The sequence below is a fragment of the Lolium rigidum genome, chromosome 3 (assembly GCF_022539505.1).
Source record: "Lolium rigidum isolate FL_2022 chromosome 3, APGP_CSIRO_Lrig_0.1, whole genome shotgun sequence".
NCBI classification, from domain to species: Eukaryota; Viridiplantae; Streptophyta; class Magnoliopsida; order Poales; family Poaceae; genus Lolium; species Lolium rigidum.
This window is the reverse complement of record NC_061510.1, coordinates 180,743,972-180,760,120: the sequence shown is the minus strand read 5'-3', so window position 1 is coordinate 180,760,120 and position 16,149 is coordinate 180,743,972. Positions and strand designations below refer to the sequence as shown.

General features: G+C 44.6%; 1 protein-coding gene across 2 annotated transcripts; it reads right to left on the bottom strand.

The window, feature by feature from the left end:
- Positions 1–1,540: 1,540 nt before the first annotated feature.
- LOC124702779 (actin-related protein 2) lies at positions 1,541–12,408 on the bottom strand. 2 transcript variants are annotated; one of them, XM_047234939.1, is made up of 15 exons: positions 12,244–12,408; positions 11,085–11,195; positions 10,867–11,001; positions 10,670–10,741; positions 10,504–10,585; positions 10,362–10,411; positions 9,347–9,450; positions 9,168–9,236; positions 9,020–9,083; positions 8,879–8,947; positions 8,673–8,756; positions 3,401–3,459; positions 3,113–3,179; positions 2,683–2,766; positions 1,541–1,946 (listed from the first exon to the last, which is right to left on the bottom strand). In XM_047234939.1, exons 1-15 carry the CDS (start codon positions 12,283–12,285, stop codon positions 1,866–1,868), a joined length of 1,173 nt encoding a protein of 390 aa, XP_047090895.1. In that variant the 5' UTR covers positions 12,286–12,408; the 3' UTR covers positions 1,541–1,865. The 2 variants fall into 2 exon arrangements, with proteins under 2 accessions (XP_047090895.1, XP_047090896.1); XM_047234940.1 differs by having other exon boundaries at positions 10,504–10,582; positions 12,244–12,407.
- Positions 12,409–16,149: the final 3,741 nt, after the last annotated feature.

The window sequence follows — 16,149 nt, the reverse complement described above, 5'->3', positions numbered from 1 at the left end:
TTTTTATATGGAGGTCCATCTTGTAGTTGTAGAGACAACACACTGAAACACAAGGAAACGATGTGGGGTTTTTATAGGCTAGAAGGGATGAGTTTCAGCGCGGAGATGTGAGCGGGAAAATTGGGCGGGAAAAAGTGGTGGGAATAATGGCGGAGAATTTAGGCGGAAAACAATTGAGCCAAAATTTTCGGACACAACATATTTGCGGCAAATTCAATTTAAATTAATACTACAACTGAAACTAAGATACATTACAGCTGAAATTAAAATACGACTTATCACTACAACGGAATTTAAGATACAACCAAACTAAAACTGAAATTAAGATACATAGCTAGTACGACACATCACATTACTTTCCCTGTGTCCACCGAGGCCATTTTCCGGACTTGTCGCTGCGTTCTTCTGCCGCTTGCGCATCAGCAGCTATTTTTCTTAGTCTCTTTCTTTCCGCTTCACGAGCCTCCCTGCGCACCTCTTCCTATGCAAACCTACGTGCAGCCTCATCATCCATCCTCTTCTGATTCACCTCACGATTTCAAGCTTGTTCCGCCCTTAATTTCTGGATCTATCTCTCTCGCTCTGCTTTAGCATTAGCATGAGCCTTTTCCTGACGCTCCTCCTCAAAGAACGTTGCCCACGCATACCGGTGTTTCTCCTCAACCTCCTGGCGCGCCCAATCCGGTTGCTCCGTGTCTATCCAGTGAAACCATTTGCATAGGGGCGGGGGAGACTGCAACACAAACAGTAACATTAAACCACATTCATAAATAAATTTATACCTAAATAAAATTATGTCAAAACATACCGACGACCTAGTGGACGACGAAGCTGAACTTTGGGGTGGATCATGCTCATAGTTCGCACACATGAAAATTTTCATGCCAAACTGATCAGAGAAATCATCCACCTGCTTAACCTTCGCAAGACGCCCGCACCAACACCGCTCCGCTCTCACACTCGGGGTCAAACTTGCAACCTTAGCCTTCATCGGCCTAGACTCCTGGTCACAGCAAGGCACACTCATGGTAGCTAAGCGTGAGACGGTAGAAGCACCTGTGCAACGAAGTGTATCGATCCCTGCTTTTTATAGGAAAAATTCCAAGAGCGTGGCAGAAAAATATGGCGGGACTGCGGTGGTGGCAAAAAAATTAGTGGAAGATGGTGGCTGGAAGGAGTGGCGGGCAACATGGCGACGAGAAAGGCTGGAGGAAAACACGGCGGTGCGAAGGGCTAGAGGCAAAAAAAATCAGGTTTCCCAAACCCGAATTAATTAAATAATTAAATCGGGCTAGCCTAATCCGATTCCCTAATATCAGGTTCCTGAACCCCGATTCTTTCTTTTCCTTTTCTTTCTTTTTTCCCTCCGCACAGGAAAACAATGACTCTGGTTTGGCTACCCGATTTCAGAATTTCAGTGTAATCTACCCCGAATTTCTAGTACTCGGGGTCGGCTGCCCCGATATTTAAAAATCGGGTTCAAGGAACCCGACAGTGTATTATTCCTGTAAAAAGTGAAAAACGAGTATTATTTCTGGAATTAATAAAAAAAGTGTATTATTTAAAAAAATCGCCATACTTTTATGATGTGCAGACTACATACGTTTATGATGTGCAGACTACATCAGCGCACTAAACGGTGAACATTTGTGGGGAGAAACAACACTGGTGTGCTCTTCTAATGTAAATAATACAGATCCATGAGAACCCTGTCATAGCCCGGATGGTCGCTGATGTCAGGGATCCTTCCCCTCGGTCTCTTATCATTTTAATAATCTGCATCCATCATCCAAGGTGAGCATGGTAGTTTTGTTACCGTCTTCAGTTTTTCTTCCTTGTGTACCATGGTAAAACATTCTGCATGGTTATGCTTGTCCACACTTCCTTAGGCAGGCAACCCCTTCTTCCTGGAACTCCTGCTTTGTGATCCAGAACTCTGGTGCATCCTGTTTGTTCGAGAAGGACAAGTTAGCAAAGTATATGAGAATGCCAGAGCATGATAACGTGCAGTCGCAGATGGTTTCATTTAGGCCAACTCAGTAATTATTTCCTCTTCTCCATGGCTTCAATGAAAAGATTTTTCCATATGCGAATGCATCACTGAGTTGGCCTAAATAAACTATCCCGGTACAAAAAATTACCACAAGTACCATGTAGTAAGCCCAAAATGTCGGGAAATTTATGGTCGAAGGGGATTATTAGGTTAAAACATCAGCCTACAGAGAACAACAAAAAAATGAAGATGGAGCAGGGACTTAGAACTCACCCACGGTAGTCGAATTCCAGATTAAGATTTTCATATCAGACATTATTTTATCGTCAAAGCAACACGACAGAGACGGAAGAAACCCCATTGCCTTTCATTGAATGTTAGATGAAGACTCGCTGAATATTTGAGTAGTTGCAGTTCAAATTCGTCCAGGACTATTTCGGTATTTCCCCAATAGGACTATATAATGTCAGTTAAAACCGACGAATTTTGGCTTTCTCTAAACAGTCATCTTCCATGTTAAAACAAGGATTTTCTGAGTGATGTCATGATTTAACTTGCGCAACTCTCAACCTATTTGAGAGTCATTTTGTACGAAGGAGGTGCTGGTACAAACTGTTTTAAACTTAGGAGGTGAAGCGAGCAACTAAAGTGTTTTGGGAGAGTAAAGTACACAATTCCAGAAAACATACCTTCATGATTCCAGCTAGTACCGCACCTCCTAAATAGACCATATGCTTTCTCCGTGGAGGATCCTCTATCCGCAGACGTAATTTCTGTGCATAATCAAAAGCAGACACGTTATGAAAGAAAACGAGAGCAAACACATTGAAAAGATAATGCTGTTCTGATAAATGTATTCAGATTTTTCAATTTTGATTCATTTCAATAAGCTAATGCAATCAGATCGCCTGTATTTGCACAAACCTACACTATGTTCTCATTGATGGTAAGGTGGGGCAGCAATACTTTATAGATAAAGGCTGAATGAGTTATCATATTGAATTTTGCCATGTGCAAAATGATCAAGCTTTAGAAGTTGATGGTACAAATTTGGAAAGGTAGTTGAAAAACAAAAACATTCAACTGTGTGGTCTGTCTGAGAAAAATTAAACAAAATACCTTCAGGCCGTCCTTGTTCCCTTTCAAAACCACGTCCAGATAGCGATCAAGAATTTCTTTCTCCAGACTTCAAAAAGGTATCCGTTAGTTAGCCATATGCAACCAAGATTCTATAAAGATCATCAAAAAGAAAACAATGACTGATAGACAGGGAGGAAGACCCAGAACCACATCGAAAAACCAAGAAAACTAAAAAATGATGTTAATAGAAAACATGTGACTCATATGTCATGAAGTAAATATCACATGCAAATGTTCATTAATATGAAATCAAAATCAACATCTTACCGACTTGGCAGACCAGGATACATGGTACTCCCTCCACTAAGGACGATATGTTGGTAAAGCTGCAAATATTATTGGACATACTAATAAGAAATAACGAGCATGCAGTGATATATCTAGGGAAAACATTTCAATATGTTCTCAGGCCCTCCTTAGGTCAAAAACATATACATCAAACCTGAAAACATTACCAACATTTGTTCCCTTACAAGGCATTGTCAGAATTCGAACTAAGATTTTTTTTAAAGGCAATATGATGTAGCCCACCCTACGGATGTCACTCCATCAAGACCAAGTCCCCCAAGTGGACCAGTGACGCGAGCACGCACCAAAGCACTACACCAAGAGGTGAACTCGCTCCAAGCCATGCATAACTTTGATACCTCTTTGGATGGCATGCTACTTCATTCCAATACCGTGTGTGTAATGAGGTACGTTGATCAAGAAACAAACCATGTTATCCAAGCCAACGGAGAAGAAGAGGAAGAAGAAAGTCCAAGAGCAGGGCCGGTCCGCCCTCTAGGGCCGGTACTACCGCCCAAATTCCTCCTAGAACTGGAGACAAGCGAAGAATTGACGTCCAGGCCGGTACTACTGCCCCGAGAGGCCGGTACTACCGCCCCGAGAGTCCGGTACTACCGCCCAACTTCCGGCCTACTTCCAGAAATGCGCGGAATTCTCACAGAACATCTCGGGAGATCAAGGAGTCGTTTCTGGAACTAGACCGGTAATTGGCCGGTACCGGCCACCCGGTACTACCGCCCCCAGTGGCCGGTACTACCACCCCTAGGGACCGAAACTTCCGCTGATTACGCGTTTCAGCCTGAATTTGTCCTGTTTTGACATGTAACTTACCCCTTCGAACCCCCTACTATAAATACTCCCTTGGACGCCCAGATCTAGGGTTAGACATAGTTTTGGATTATTCCTCTTGAGCTTAGCTCCACAAACCTTGCGTGTGAGATTCTAGTGCAAATCACTCTCTCACACCTGTGTTCAAATTCCATCGCCGATCTCTCAACCAGGATTCTACCTCGCGGTCTCTCACGGTTGATTCTATCGGCGTGGTCAATCGAGCCACGGGAGTGAAATCGATTTGTATCGGATTGAGTTCGTCGTGTTCATCGAGTTCTTCGTGATTTCCTCTCTCCCCTCCTCTTCTTTTGGGTCAATTCGTGAGATTGGACCAACTCATGGACCCTAGGCCACATCATAATCATATAGTATCAGCAGCTCTTGGTTGACACAAATTTGACCCCCCACCCACCCAATTTCGTTTCTAGAAAATTTCCAAAAAATTCCCAAAAACTAGCCCTAAATTGCCCCTTGATGGAACTAAGATTTTGTTGCGTTTTTAGTGGTTTTGGTCCAATGATTTCGTGTTACTAGTGTTGATCTACAACTCCCCCATCTTTTCCTAGCTTTTTGGACCCATTTTCCGCCCTAATTGACGAACAGCTTGAAGCACCAGGTGAAACCGGTACTACCACCCCGAGGGACCGATACTTCCGGCCGGCCGGTACTACCGCCCCCATGGGCCAGAACTTCCGGTGGTCCAAAATTTTGACAACTAACTTCGTTTTTCGTTTTGGCACTTCGTTTTTGTGTTTGGACTCCGGTTTTGAGTGCCATTTTAGTCACCACAAGCTTCCGCAACATCGACAACGACGAAGGCACCCCGATATCCAAGCGGTTCGTTGACACCATCCACCACCACCGCAAGTTCGACATCATCCTCGCCCAAAATCAAACTGGTCTAACTTGTAACCCTAGCTTCATTTGCGCATCTATCCCATCGAGAGTGGCTTTCTAGTGTTGCGAAGCATTGCGCAAGCGTCCCAAACGTGAGGGTGTGCGTGAGTTGAGCAAAGCTAAGAAGCAAGCTCGTTGTGAAAAAGAAAAGCAAAAGAAGCGTGACATGCTTACATAGATAGAAGTATCTTTGCATAGTGAGAGAAAGAACAAAAAATACAAAAAGAAAAAGCGTGTGTGAGTGACACCAAAACACAAAAGAGTCCAAAGCTTATAAGCAAGAGAGAGATAAGAGAAGAGAGGCGTCTTGCACAAATCTCGTTGCTTCTCAATTTTGCAACCAAGCCACGGTCTCTAATGTAGCCCCTCCGAAGGTCGACACTACACCAAGGCCAAGTAGTCCCCCAAGTGGACAGACGACATTAGCCCGAGTGAAAGCTATACACGACAAGGTGAACTCAATCCTCTCTACACTCGACCTCGACACAACATTGAATGGTATGCTACCTCATGCCGATGTTCTATGTGTGATTAGGTACAAGCTTCGAGAAGGATCCGCAAAGGAGCAACCAACGGTTTCAAGGAAGAAGAAGGAAAAGGAAGAGAAGGAGAAGAAGAGGAGAGGAGAGGGAACGGCCAGCAGCATGGCCCGTACAACCGGCCAGGAGCAGCAGCCGGTACTACCAGGCCGGACAAGCCGGTACTATCAGCCAAGAACCACGTGCGCGCCCTTGGTCGAGCCGGACCGGCTCTCCTCCACGCTCAGCGTGCCACGCGTCGCCGCCTCCCCCGCGCGCCCAGGCTGGCGGCCGGTACTACCGGTTAGCCCCGGCCGGTACCACCGGCCTTGGTACCGGACTGGTACCAGCCACACGACTTGGCTTACAGTATACCCTGGACCATCCCGCGTTTATTACCGGTACCACCGGCCTCACCCGAAGGCATCTAAATCTGGAACATCCATTTGTCCATCAATGGCTATGCTACTTATCTATTGTAATACCTAAATTACCCCTAACTTGATTTGGGCTATATGTGCCTCCGTACCCGCATGAACTAGGGTTAGACATAGATTTTGAGATTTCTCTTATGAGCTTTATTGGCTCTCTACCTCTGGGACTCAACTCCTATGTAATCAAGGCTACCTCTATGGATTTGAGACTTGTTTATGAGTGATTCTAGTGGATCTCCATGGCATGTGGGCTGCCACGGCTGGAACATGTGAAACAGTTATGCGACACGTGCGTCATCACCAAGCATCGTCGCGGCCCGTTCCCTTAGCAAGCAAGGTGTCCCATTTCGCCAGCGACACCTCGAAGGTTGGCGCTACTTCTTGTTGTTGGTGGATGACACCACTTGCTACATGTGGGTGATGCTCCAAGAATAAGGCACCAGATGCAATCAAAAGAGTTCAGGTAGCAGCATAAGCTCAAAGCGAACGCAAACTACATGTGTTCTGCACGGACAATGACGGCGAGTTCACCTCAACAAAGTTCGCCGCCTATTGTGTTGATGAAGGAATCGATCGCCACTTATCCACCACTTATCCACGCCATACGCCCCGCAGCAGAATGGCGTCGTCGAGAGGCGAAACCAGATGGTGGTAGCAATGGCCTGCTGAAAAAGAGGAGTATGCCAACTATTTTGGGGGAGGCGGTCAGCATTGTTGTCTTCTTGCTAAACCGAGCTCCCACCAAATCCCTCACAGGAAAGACGCCTTCACGAGGCGTGGCACAGCCGCAAGCCGGTTGTCCACTACCGTCGCACCTTTGGGTGCTTGGCATATGTCAAGGAACATGGGAATCTATGCAAGCTCGATGACCGTAGCTCTCTCGATGTCTTCATTGGCTGCGAGGATGGAGTAAAGACATACAGGCTGCTTGACCTAGCCACAAGGCATGTTCGCATCGCCCGTGACATTGTCTTTGACGAAGAACGGGGATGGGATTGGGCAGCGAAAACTCCAGCATCAACTTTGACGTGGAGTATATCGGCCGTCATGCCATGCCATGAGGGTGCCTAGCGAAATGTCCAGTTCAGTAGGGGACAGATCCGTGTCCTCGATACATGGGGCTCAAGGTGCCTCAGCCAACGCACCACCAACCATGGATGCCACCAACACCTCCATCACCTCCGCAGCTACTCCGGAATTCATCACTGCACCCGCAGATGATGATGACAGACTGGATGTTGCGCATGGCGACACACCATTTCGCTATCGCAGGGTCAAAAATCTAATTGCAAAAGAATAAGTGCCTGGGCTCGCACCGCACAACCTCGACTCCGAGTTACACCTAGCCTGCACGGTGGCGTCGTGCTCATTCGCAGAAGCTGAGCGCAACAAGGCATGGCAGGCAGCCATGCGTGAGGAAATTGAAGCAGTAGAGAGAAACAACACATGGGAGCTTGTCGATCTGCCGCACGGGCATCGACAACTAGGGCCTCAAATGGGTCTATAACTTGAAGAAAAATGAAGTCGACGAAGTAATCGTACAAAGCACAGTTGGTCGCTCGCTGCTTCGTCCAGCAAGCCGGCATAGACTTTGATGAAGTCTTTGCTCCCGTCGCTCGCATGGAATCAATCCGGCTGCTGCTTGCTTTGGCTGCCCAGAAGGGGTGGCCCGTCCACCACATGGTCGTAAAATCAGCCTTTCTCAATGGAGAACTTAAGGAGGAGTTCTATCCGAAGCAGCCACTGGGTTTCGCATGACCGGAGAAGAAAAGGTTTTGCGGCTGCGCAAGGCCTATGGCTTGCGGCAGGCTCCGCGGGCATGGAATGCGAAGCTCGACTACACGCTCAAAGAAAGTATTCTGAATGGCGATATGGCCATCCAGCTGATTCTATCGGACAAAATAACGTCAACATTCAGGATGCCATGCAAGTTCATCATGATTGGATCGATCAAAGTTTCCATTGGACTCAAGCATTCGTGAGTGTTTAGAATTGCTAGTCCAAGAATTTTTATACACGTTTGTTTGTGTAAGAGTTCTAGTTCTAGTTGTCTTCTTGGACATTAGTCACATTACATGATTCATGGAGCAGGTCCTTAAATTAGGCAAGTACTAGTTGATTATTTTAGAGATACCGTGAGAGAGTTTTTAGGTAAAATCCTAGTAGGTTTGTTAGACTTAGAGCCGAGCCTGTGTGCTCTTTAAATAGGCTTCTGCCATGTAACGAGGATCAGATTGGTTTTGAGTTGAATATGAAACACAGAAAAGTCTCGAGTCGGGATACGCCAAAGCTATGAGTATCTACAATCCTTGACGTGAGGATTTGTTTTGCTGCGCGTGCGTGGTTGATCGAGTCAATCTATCCGTGACTTCTCTCCTTCGGTTTCTTTGATCCGAAGTTCTACTTCTGTTATAGTTTTCTCTATCAGGTACCGTGAAAGATTGGACTGCCAATACTTACGAATTTGTTCTTGCCTCATCGATATAACCCGCTGGCTATTCTCATAGTAGTTCCATCTAAACACTTCACGAAATAATAACAATTAAAATAAACGTATTGAGGGGTGTATACCGTCATCCGGTTGTCAATGTCCATTTCCTGAATGCAACGGAATGCCATATCTGCCAAACCATCACCTTCAACATCTATGAGTTCCTGCCCAGTAGATATATCTTGTCAAGACTACCACACTTAAGATATTTTTGCAGAGATGTACATATATATCTATATCCAAAAGACTTGCAAATCGCAATAAAATAGAATAAAAACAAACTTACAGGAGTAAAAAGAGCCTCGGGAGCTTGAAATCGCTCAGTTCCGACTTTAATTACTCTTCCATCTGGAAGCTGATCAGAAGAAAATTGAGCTCACAATATAAAGAGAACAATAATGACACAGAAACAGGGCAGTATACTTACAGTGTAACTTTTGACAAGGATTGTAGTTTCAAGTCCTAGCTGATATTCACGTTTGTAATCATAGCTGCACATCGTTTAACTGTCATTCTTATAAGATATAACAGCAACCTATAGCGACGAACCAAAGAACTAGAACAATAGAGCTGACCTTATATAGCATAGCTTCTCTTTTATTTCTCTGACGGTCTCAAAATCAGCGGATTTGTTCATAGCATACCTATTGAAATCGGAAAAATTAAGACTATGAGAAAATTACTGAAGCAATCATGTAGAAGACTACATCAAGCAACTTTAACATCTCAACATGGTAGCTGGTAACGGACTTACCCTCTCCTTGAAAGTAGATCAACAAGATAAGATGTGATATGCCTTCCAGCAACATTCATTCTTTTTGTTAGGTGTGGATAAGAATATCCATCAACTACAGGCACCTGCATATGTAGATAAAAGTAAAATTACAGGAAAGACATTAACGCTAGAGACAGCAAAAAAAAACTAATAAATACTGCACATGAAAAAAAACCTAGTAAAAACAAGGACAACTAGTAAACTCATAACGGCTGTGACATCTACAAAGAAACAATGCATACCTAAGATCTTTATCATGCAAATACAGCAGATCATGTAAAAATGGAAGATCACAGTGCCCAGAAGTATCATGGATCTCCATTTTTCATTGTTCTTGCAATAAGTTCCTCGTATGGTGCTGTATTCTGTAATCCTTGTGTTAATAAACTAACTAACAACTAATAAGTGGCCAATACTTCATCAGTCAAAAGTTACAAAAAGTGAGCAGTATTTCTTTCTACTCCACCTTACTTATCACTATTATATTTTATTTCCAACAGGGAAAACAGTATGTTAGTAGTTTTTCAGTTGTGAAATTATTTCAATTAAAAAGGCAGCAGGTTAAAAAAAATACTATTATGCTAAGTGTTGCATACATAAGAAACCGAGCTGACGTCTTAAAGGTTTACTTGCCTTATACATTAATTCAATTGGGACTTGCAAGGATTGCATGCAAATTTAATACCCCCCACCCTAATTTATCGCCCCACTCTCTTCAGTATTTATGAACAAAAACCAACAAGATAGAGGGTATATTTTTTCCACAAACAGTATCCAAAATGGCAGGTATAGTATTTTCCACTCTCTACAAAAATAGAAGGTTAACTCCTTTGGTTGGCTTGGGTCAATACAAGTACATTGGCAAAGATGAAAAATTAAAAGCATATGTGAGATACTCAGATAATGTTCATATGATGTATTACAGATATTGCTAGAACCAGAGTCTGGTCATCAGCCTATTAGTACAATATAAGGCATAATATTATTGTCATACCACATGAGTGACACCATCACCAGAATCTATGACAAGTCCAGTCAGCAAGCCTGAAAAATAGAAGTACATGTATTCAAAAGTACTAATGCCATTTTGTGTGCGTTCGTGTCCTTAATTGTGAATAAGACAGGAGGTTAAGTACCTTGAGCATATAGTGAAAGAACTGCTTGGATCTGGATGAAGACACTAGAAAAGTTGTATTTCTCAAACATTGTCTCAATCTGCTAACCGTGGGGTTCAGTTTACTAGTCAATAATATATACATAACTTCAATTTGCATTATAAAACGGTCTGATGAAAAAACCTACCATCTGTTCACGGTTTTTCAGAGGATTGAGTGGTGGATCTGTCAGTAGAATTTTACACTCAGATGGATCAACCTAGATGAAAAGAAGTAGAAATGCATTGCTTTAACTAGGTTTAAGAGACTTAAGATACATAATCAGAGATACTGACAAAGTTTTTTTTTTCGAGAAACTCATAGTACAAGCAAAGTAAAGAATACCTTCAGTTCACTATAGAATGCATGATCCCATATATGGCCCATATCATCCCAATTTTGAACAATCCCATTTGTGACAGGATATGATACATCAAGTTGATGTCTCAAATCAGCACAAGCAGCTCCAACCACAATATCCTGCATCAAACACATGCACTAATTATGAGGTGTACTTAGAAAAAAAAACATTAAAGGTATGGAATGAAGCATGGCATCCAGACCGTCAATTCTTGTTCCTGAAGTGACTCCTCATAGCGAAGCAATGGCCGTCCAACTACACAAGGAAACACAGATGTAGGGAAGTTCTCTCCCGCAAAGCCACACTTTACATACTGCAACGTAGGTGTCAAATTAGAAAAGCAAAACCATCCAATCAGAACAGAAACTTTTTCAGGTTCACCTGTTGCCAAAGAGAGAATAATAATAATAATACGGAGTAATAATAATAATTCAAAAATATTGGCAACATATCAGCCAGAGATTTCACCTAAACAATTTATGATTCGAATAACTGAGCTTCATAGGAAAATGCAATAATAGCTCAGATAAGGCTGTGGCGTACTGAGCATCTCGTAACAATTTAGCACTACGTGCAGCATATCCATTGTTGATGTTCAGCCTAGAAAATTGACACGCCAGCTTCTAATACAACTCGGAAGCAATCCTGGGAGGAGAAATCTTTAAACGAAGGGGTAAAGCCGAATATTCATATATACCTCTAAATTCTTGACCTAATGTCAGGGACTAGTACGGATATGGAGTAGTGGGTTAATTGTAAGGGTAGTACCGGTATTCCACATATGGTGTCATGTTGTGGTTGGTTAGGTCTATATATGTCAGGATTCCGGTGGATCTGACCGGAAGAGGATCATCAAGAAGAGAGATTCGAGAGGATTCGGTAGAAAAATGATAAATTGCAAGAACTAAATAAAATAAATAGTAAATTGCAGAAATGTAAGATAAAATTAGGGTTCATATTTCTTGGTTGATTGCAACAGGATACAAGGGTAGGCTTATATAGACCTAACCAACCACAAACATGACACCATATGTGGAATACCGACACTACCCTTACAACTATTAACCCACTACTCCATATCCGTACTAGTCCTTGACACCCAAGGGGGAAAATCCGCGCCACAACGATATCGCGATCCCAATTCCGCATTACCCTCAGCTGATTCGAGCACAGCCGGGCTCGATTCGTGTCCAGCTGGGCGGTGACAAGAACGCACTCGTACCGATCAATGACCAGAAGGAGGACTGCGTTGTGATTTCGTGGGACTATTCAAGGAACCGGCCAACAGCAATAGCTGGTCGGGAGAGGCAGATCTAGGAATGGAACAGCCTCGAGAGGGTGGATCGGGGAGGAAGTCTTACCCCGGTGCCGTTATCGCACACAACCACCTTGCTGCTCTCCATTCTCGCCTTCCTTTTCCTGTATTCGCCGATCCTCTTGCTACTTCTCTCTCCTCCTTTCTCGCTGACCCTCTCTCCAACCGCCGCGGGGTTATTTTAGTCTCATCCAGAAGCACATACACAACTTGGACTATACAACAGGCGCCCTGTAGTTAGGGCAGGTACAACCGAAAAGTACTTTTAGCTCCAGTGCTCTCTGTGTTAAGAAAAAATTAAAAATATTTTTATAAGTTATAAAAATTATGAAAATAATTCTGAAGACTGTCATTGATACATTCCACAATCATGCAAAATTCCAATCCGAAATTATTTTTATTTTTAGCTAGACAAAAATGACAAAATCTGATATGTTTTGGAGATTTGAAAATGACTACTCAGATCTATAATTTTGTTATTTTTGTGTAGCTCAAAATATTAAGTATTTGAAATTGATTTTTTGCACGTTTGTGGGATACATCATTGACTATGTGTGGATTTTTTTCCCATAATTTTTTGAAACTCAAAATTATGATTTTTTTAATTTTTTTAAAAAACGAGATCACTAGTGTCCATGCGCACCAAATCTCTGTCCAGGTACAACAGTATACAGTCAGCACTTTGTATGCCATGTAAAAATAAGGAAAATGATTGTATTCCTCAGGAGATCTCGCGCGTGCAACCTCCTGCTTTGTGGCCGTGCGATGCCTTCATCGTGCGGACGTGTGGGTCACTAGGATCGCTCTCACGCGCACGCGCTCTTGGCGACACATCCAAGTGGGACCCACCTCAACCTTATCTTCTTGTTTCTTCTCTCATTTTCTTCGTTTCTCTTACACACGGAGCCCTGTCGCCCCTCCCACCCACCAAGCTCCGCCTCCCCTCCCACCACCGAGCTCCGCCGCTGGCAAACTAGCCAGCACGCCAGATTAAACCTCCGCCAACCCGGCTCCTAGCTCGCGCGCGCCATCCAGCTTGTAGGACACCGTTACCCCGGCTCGTCGGACGCCGCCTCCCCCGACCTCCTCCTCCAGCATCTGGCCCGCCCTCGTCGTTGGTCGCCTCCGCAACTGCCGCACCTTCCTAGGGCCCTGCGAGCGACCGCCGCCTCCTCCTCATACAGCCACCGCGCCGCGTCCTCGTCGGCGTCCAAGGCGAGTCTCCCCTAAGTGCGGTCAACGGTTCCCCTGAACCCCTGCACGTGCATCCCTCCAAGGTCGACGCCGCTGCTTCTCCGAGCTCGACGCATCCCAAGGTCATGTCGTCGACCAATGGTGGTGCGGGCATGGATGTTGCTACTTGCTACAAGGGGAGGCGGAGTTTGCTACAAGGGCGGTCGTGCTTTGCTACTATAGGAGGCCAGCCTTGCTACCAGCGGTGGCGGCACTGCTACGAGCGGCGGGAGGCGCTGCTACAAGGGAAGGGAGGTGTTGCTACATGGGGCGCCAGAACTTGCTACCGTGGGTGCCAGGTTTTGCTAATGGGGGCGGTCGGCCTTGCTACCGGCGATGGGTATAGTCGCTACAAGGGACGGGAGGCCTTGCTATAACAGGCACTCATCCTTGCTACCTGTGATGGGAGCCTTCGCTGCGTGTGGTGGGGGTCTTCTCCGGCGACGGCCTCTCCGGCTACGACGCCTTTCTGCTGCAAGCGCTGGTGCGCTCTTCTACCAGCGGCGGAAGGCGCTGCTACAAGGGGTGTCTAGCGTTGCTACCTAGACGACGATATCTTCTCTGGCAACTTTTTCCGACGACTGCTCCGACGAGCACCTTCTATGGCAACGGTTGGACTGAGAAGGGCAGTGGAGATAGGAGACTGCGGCCAGAGTTTCCGTGGGAGAGAGAAGAAGAGGTGCCAACACGGGGGTCGTTCGTTGACCACATACATGAGACACGTGCCCAGACCCGGGGGCTAGGAATTCTAATCCCCTGGGGGACGGCCAGCATCGTCCTAGAAATAAAGGTGACGATGCAAGAAAGAGAAAGAGATAAACTGCCTAGCCCATCTGTAGAATTAAAGACAGTTTGTTACTGCAAAAATCTCTACTTACAGACGGACTATTTTCCATTGTACCGAGCGCTTCGTCTGTTCATGGGTTAGAATAGAATAACGTCTTCCGAAAAAGTTGGGTTTATTTGCATAGTTTGCAAGCCCGTTTGGTGCTTATAGACAGCCAAATAGACTCTGCTACTGTACACATCGTCTATTGCGCTGTTTGTACATGAGGTGAACAGATGGTACAAACACCCTCCGACCGAACGATGCCCTCCCGCGTGACACCGCACCATGGACGCACTTAAATCCGCGCCGTCGCGCCGCGCCCCTGTACACCTGTAACCACCTAGGCACCCCGGACACAATCCCCAAATCGCTCCTCAGATTCATAGTTGTCATGTTTCCAGTACGATGAGTACGGGAAACAGAAACGGGGGACGAGATTCGGAGGCTGGCAAAAACAAAGGACAGTGGGGTATACATCTTTCGAAGGATTTTTGTACTAAGGGGACGCAATCAATAATTTTGGGTACGATGACTCCGGTACGGTACCCTGGGAGTCTGGGCGAGAAACGCGAACCCCTACTGTGTCAAACGATGAATCCGGTACGATACAGGTGCGAATCAAAGTTATTAACAAAGTTGATATGAACCAAACTTCCAAACAAGCAAACAAAATGACTAAGATATAGACAGTAGCACTCCAGTAGCAGCATCCGAGTGACTCATGTACTCTAGCCTCCCAGTTTCACCAGTAGACAAAGAATAATGAACCAAAGTTTCAAACGAGCAAGTAAAATGTCTAAGAGGCCCGACAGTAGCACTTCAGTAGCAGCATCCAAGTGATTTTTGTACTCTAACCTTTCATGTTCACCAATAGATAAACTCACCATGTACCTTCAAGCTAAAATGGAACTATTAGTGACCATAGAAATGTAAACATAGTAGTCAATATTTTCTAGAGTTTGATATAGTACCGGTCACTCCCTCTAAATTTTCCATGGTGATTCAGCTGCTTCATCAGCGGGTTATACCGTCCTCCAAGCTAGCCCAACGTATCTGCTCAAGCTTCAAGCTTGACTCCTCCAATAAACTATTGTCAGGATTAACATCCCACTTATAATGCGGGCCTGAATTGTTGCCCTTTGAGAACCTTCTCTTGAGTCGCTCGTTTGCATGAATGTAGACAAGCTTATCGGTTGTCTTTGCATTTAGCTTGTTTCTCTTTACACTATGTATAAATGAGTATGTACTTCAATTTCTTTCGGCGGAGGAGCTACTTATTGGCTGAGACAACACTTTCATTGCCACCTCGTTTAAAGCTGGAGTCTCTGAGCCATAAGTGAACCACTAGCCAATGGCATTCATTGTTGCTGCTTCAACTTGAACAGCCGACAATGCATACAAACCTTTCTTCGTTATAAATGTAGTCGGCATAATGGGATCGAGGGTCCCCACGATTACGGCGCGGCGCGCAGACTCCAGCCCATGGCGTCCCAGTCACGGTCACAATGAGCAAGTCAGGTACATGCCATGGTAAACTAGGTGTAACTACACTAAGAATTACCCTTTGACGTAGGCACCCTATGTTGGAGATATGCCCAAGAGGAAATAATAAAATGGTTATTGTTATATCTTTGTGTTCATGATAAATATTTGCATCCCATGCTATAATTGTATTAACCAGAAACATTAATACTTGTGTGTTTTGTAAACATAAAAGAGTTCCTAGTAAGTCTCTTGTTAAACTAGCTTGTTGATTAATAGATGATCATAGTTTCGTGATCATGAACATTGGATGTTGTTAATAACAAAATCATGTCATTAAGAGAATGGTGTCATGGACACACACCCATAGTAAGCATAGCATATGATCAAGTAATTAAGTTCATTTTG

Bases quoted from the DNA above. Each gene is read 5' to 3' on its own strand.
- LOC124702779 (XM_047234939.1), bottom strand. From the start codon at position 12,285: ATGGAGAGCAGCAAGGTGGTTGTGTGCGATAACGGCACCGGG. The intron at 10,412-10,503 runs GTACTTAACCTC...TCTATTTTTCAG, and splicing joins TCTTTCACTATATGCTCAAG to GCTTGCTGACTGGACTTGTC. The intron at 9,451-10,361 runs GTATGACAATAA...CTACATATGCAG, and splicing joins GTGATGGTGTCACTCATGTG to GTGCCTGTAGTTGATGGATA.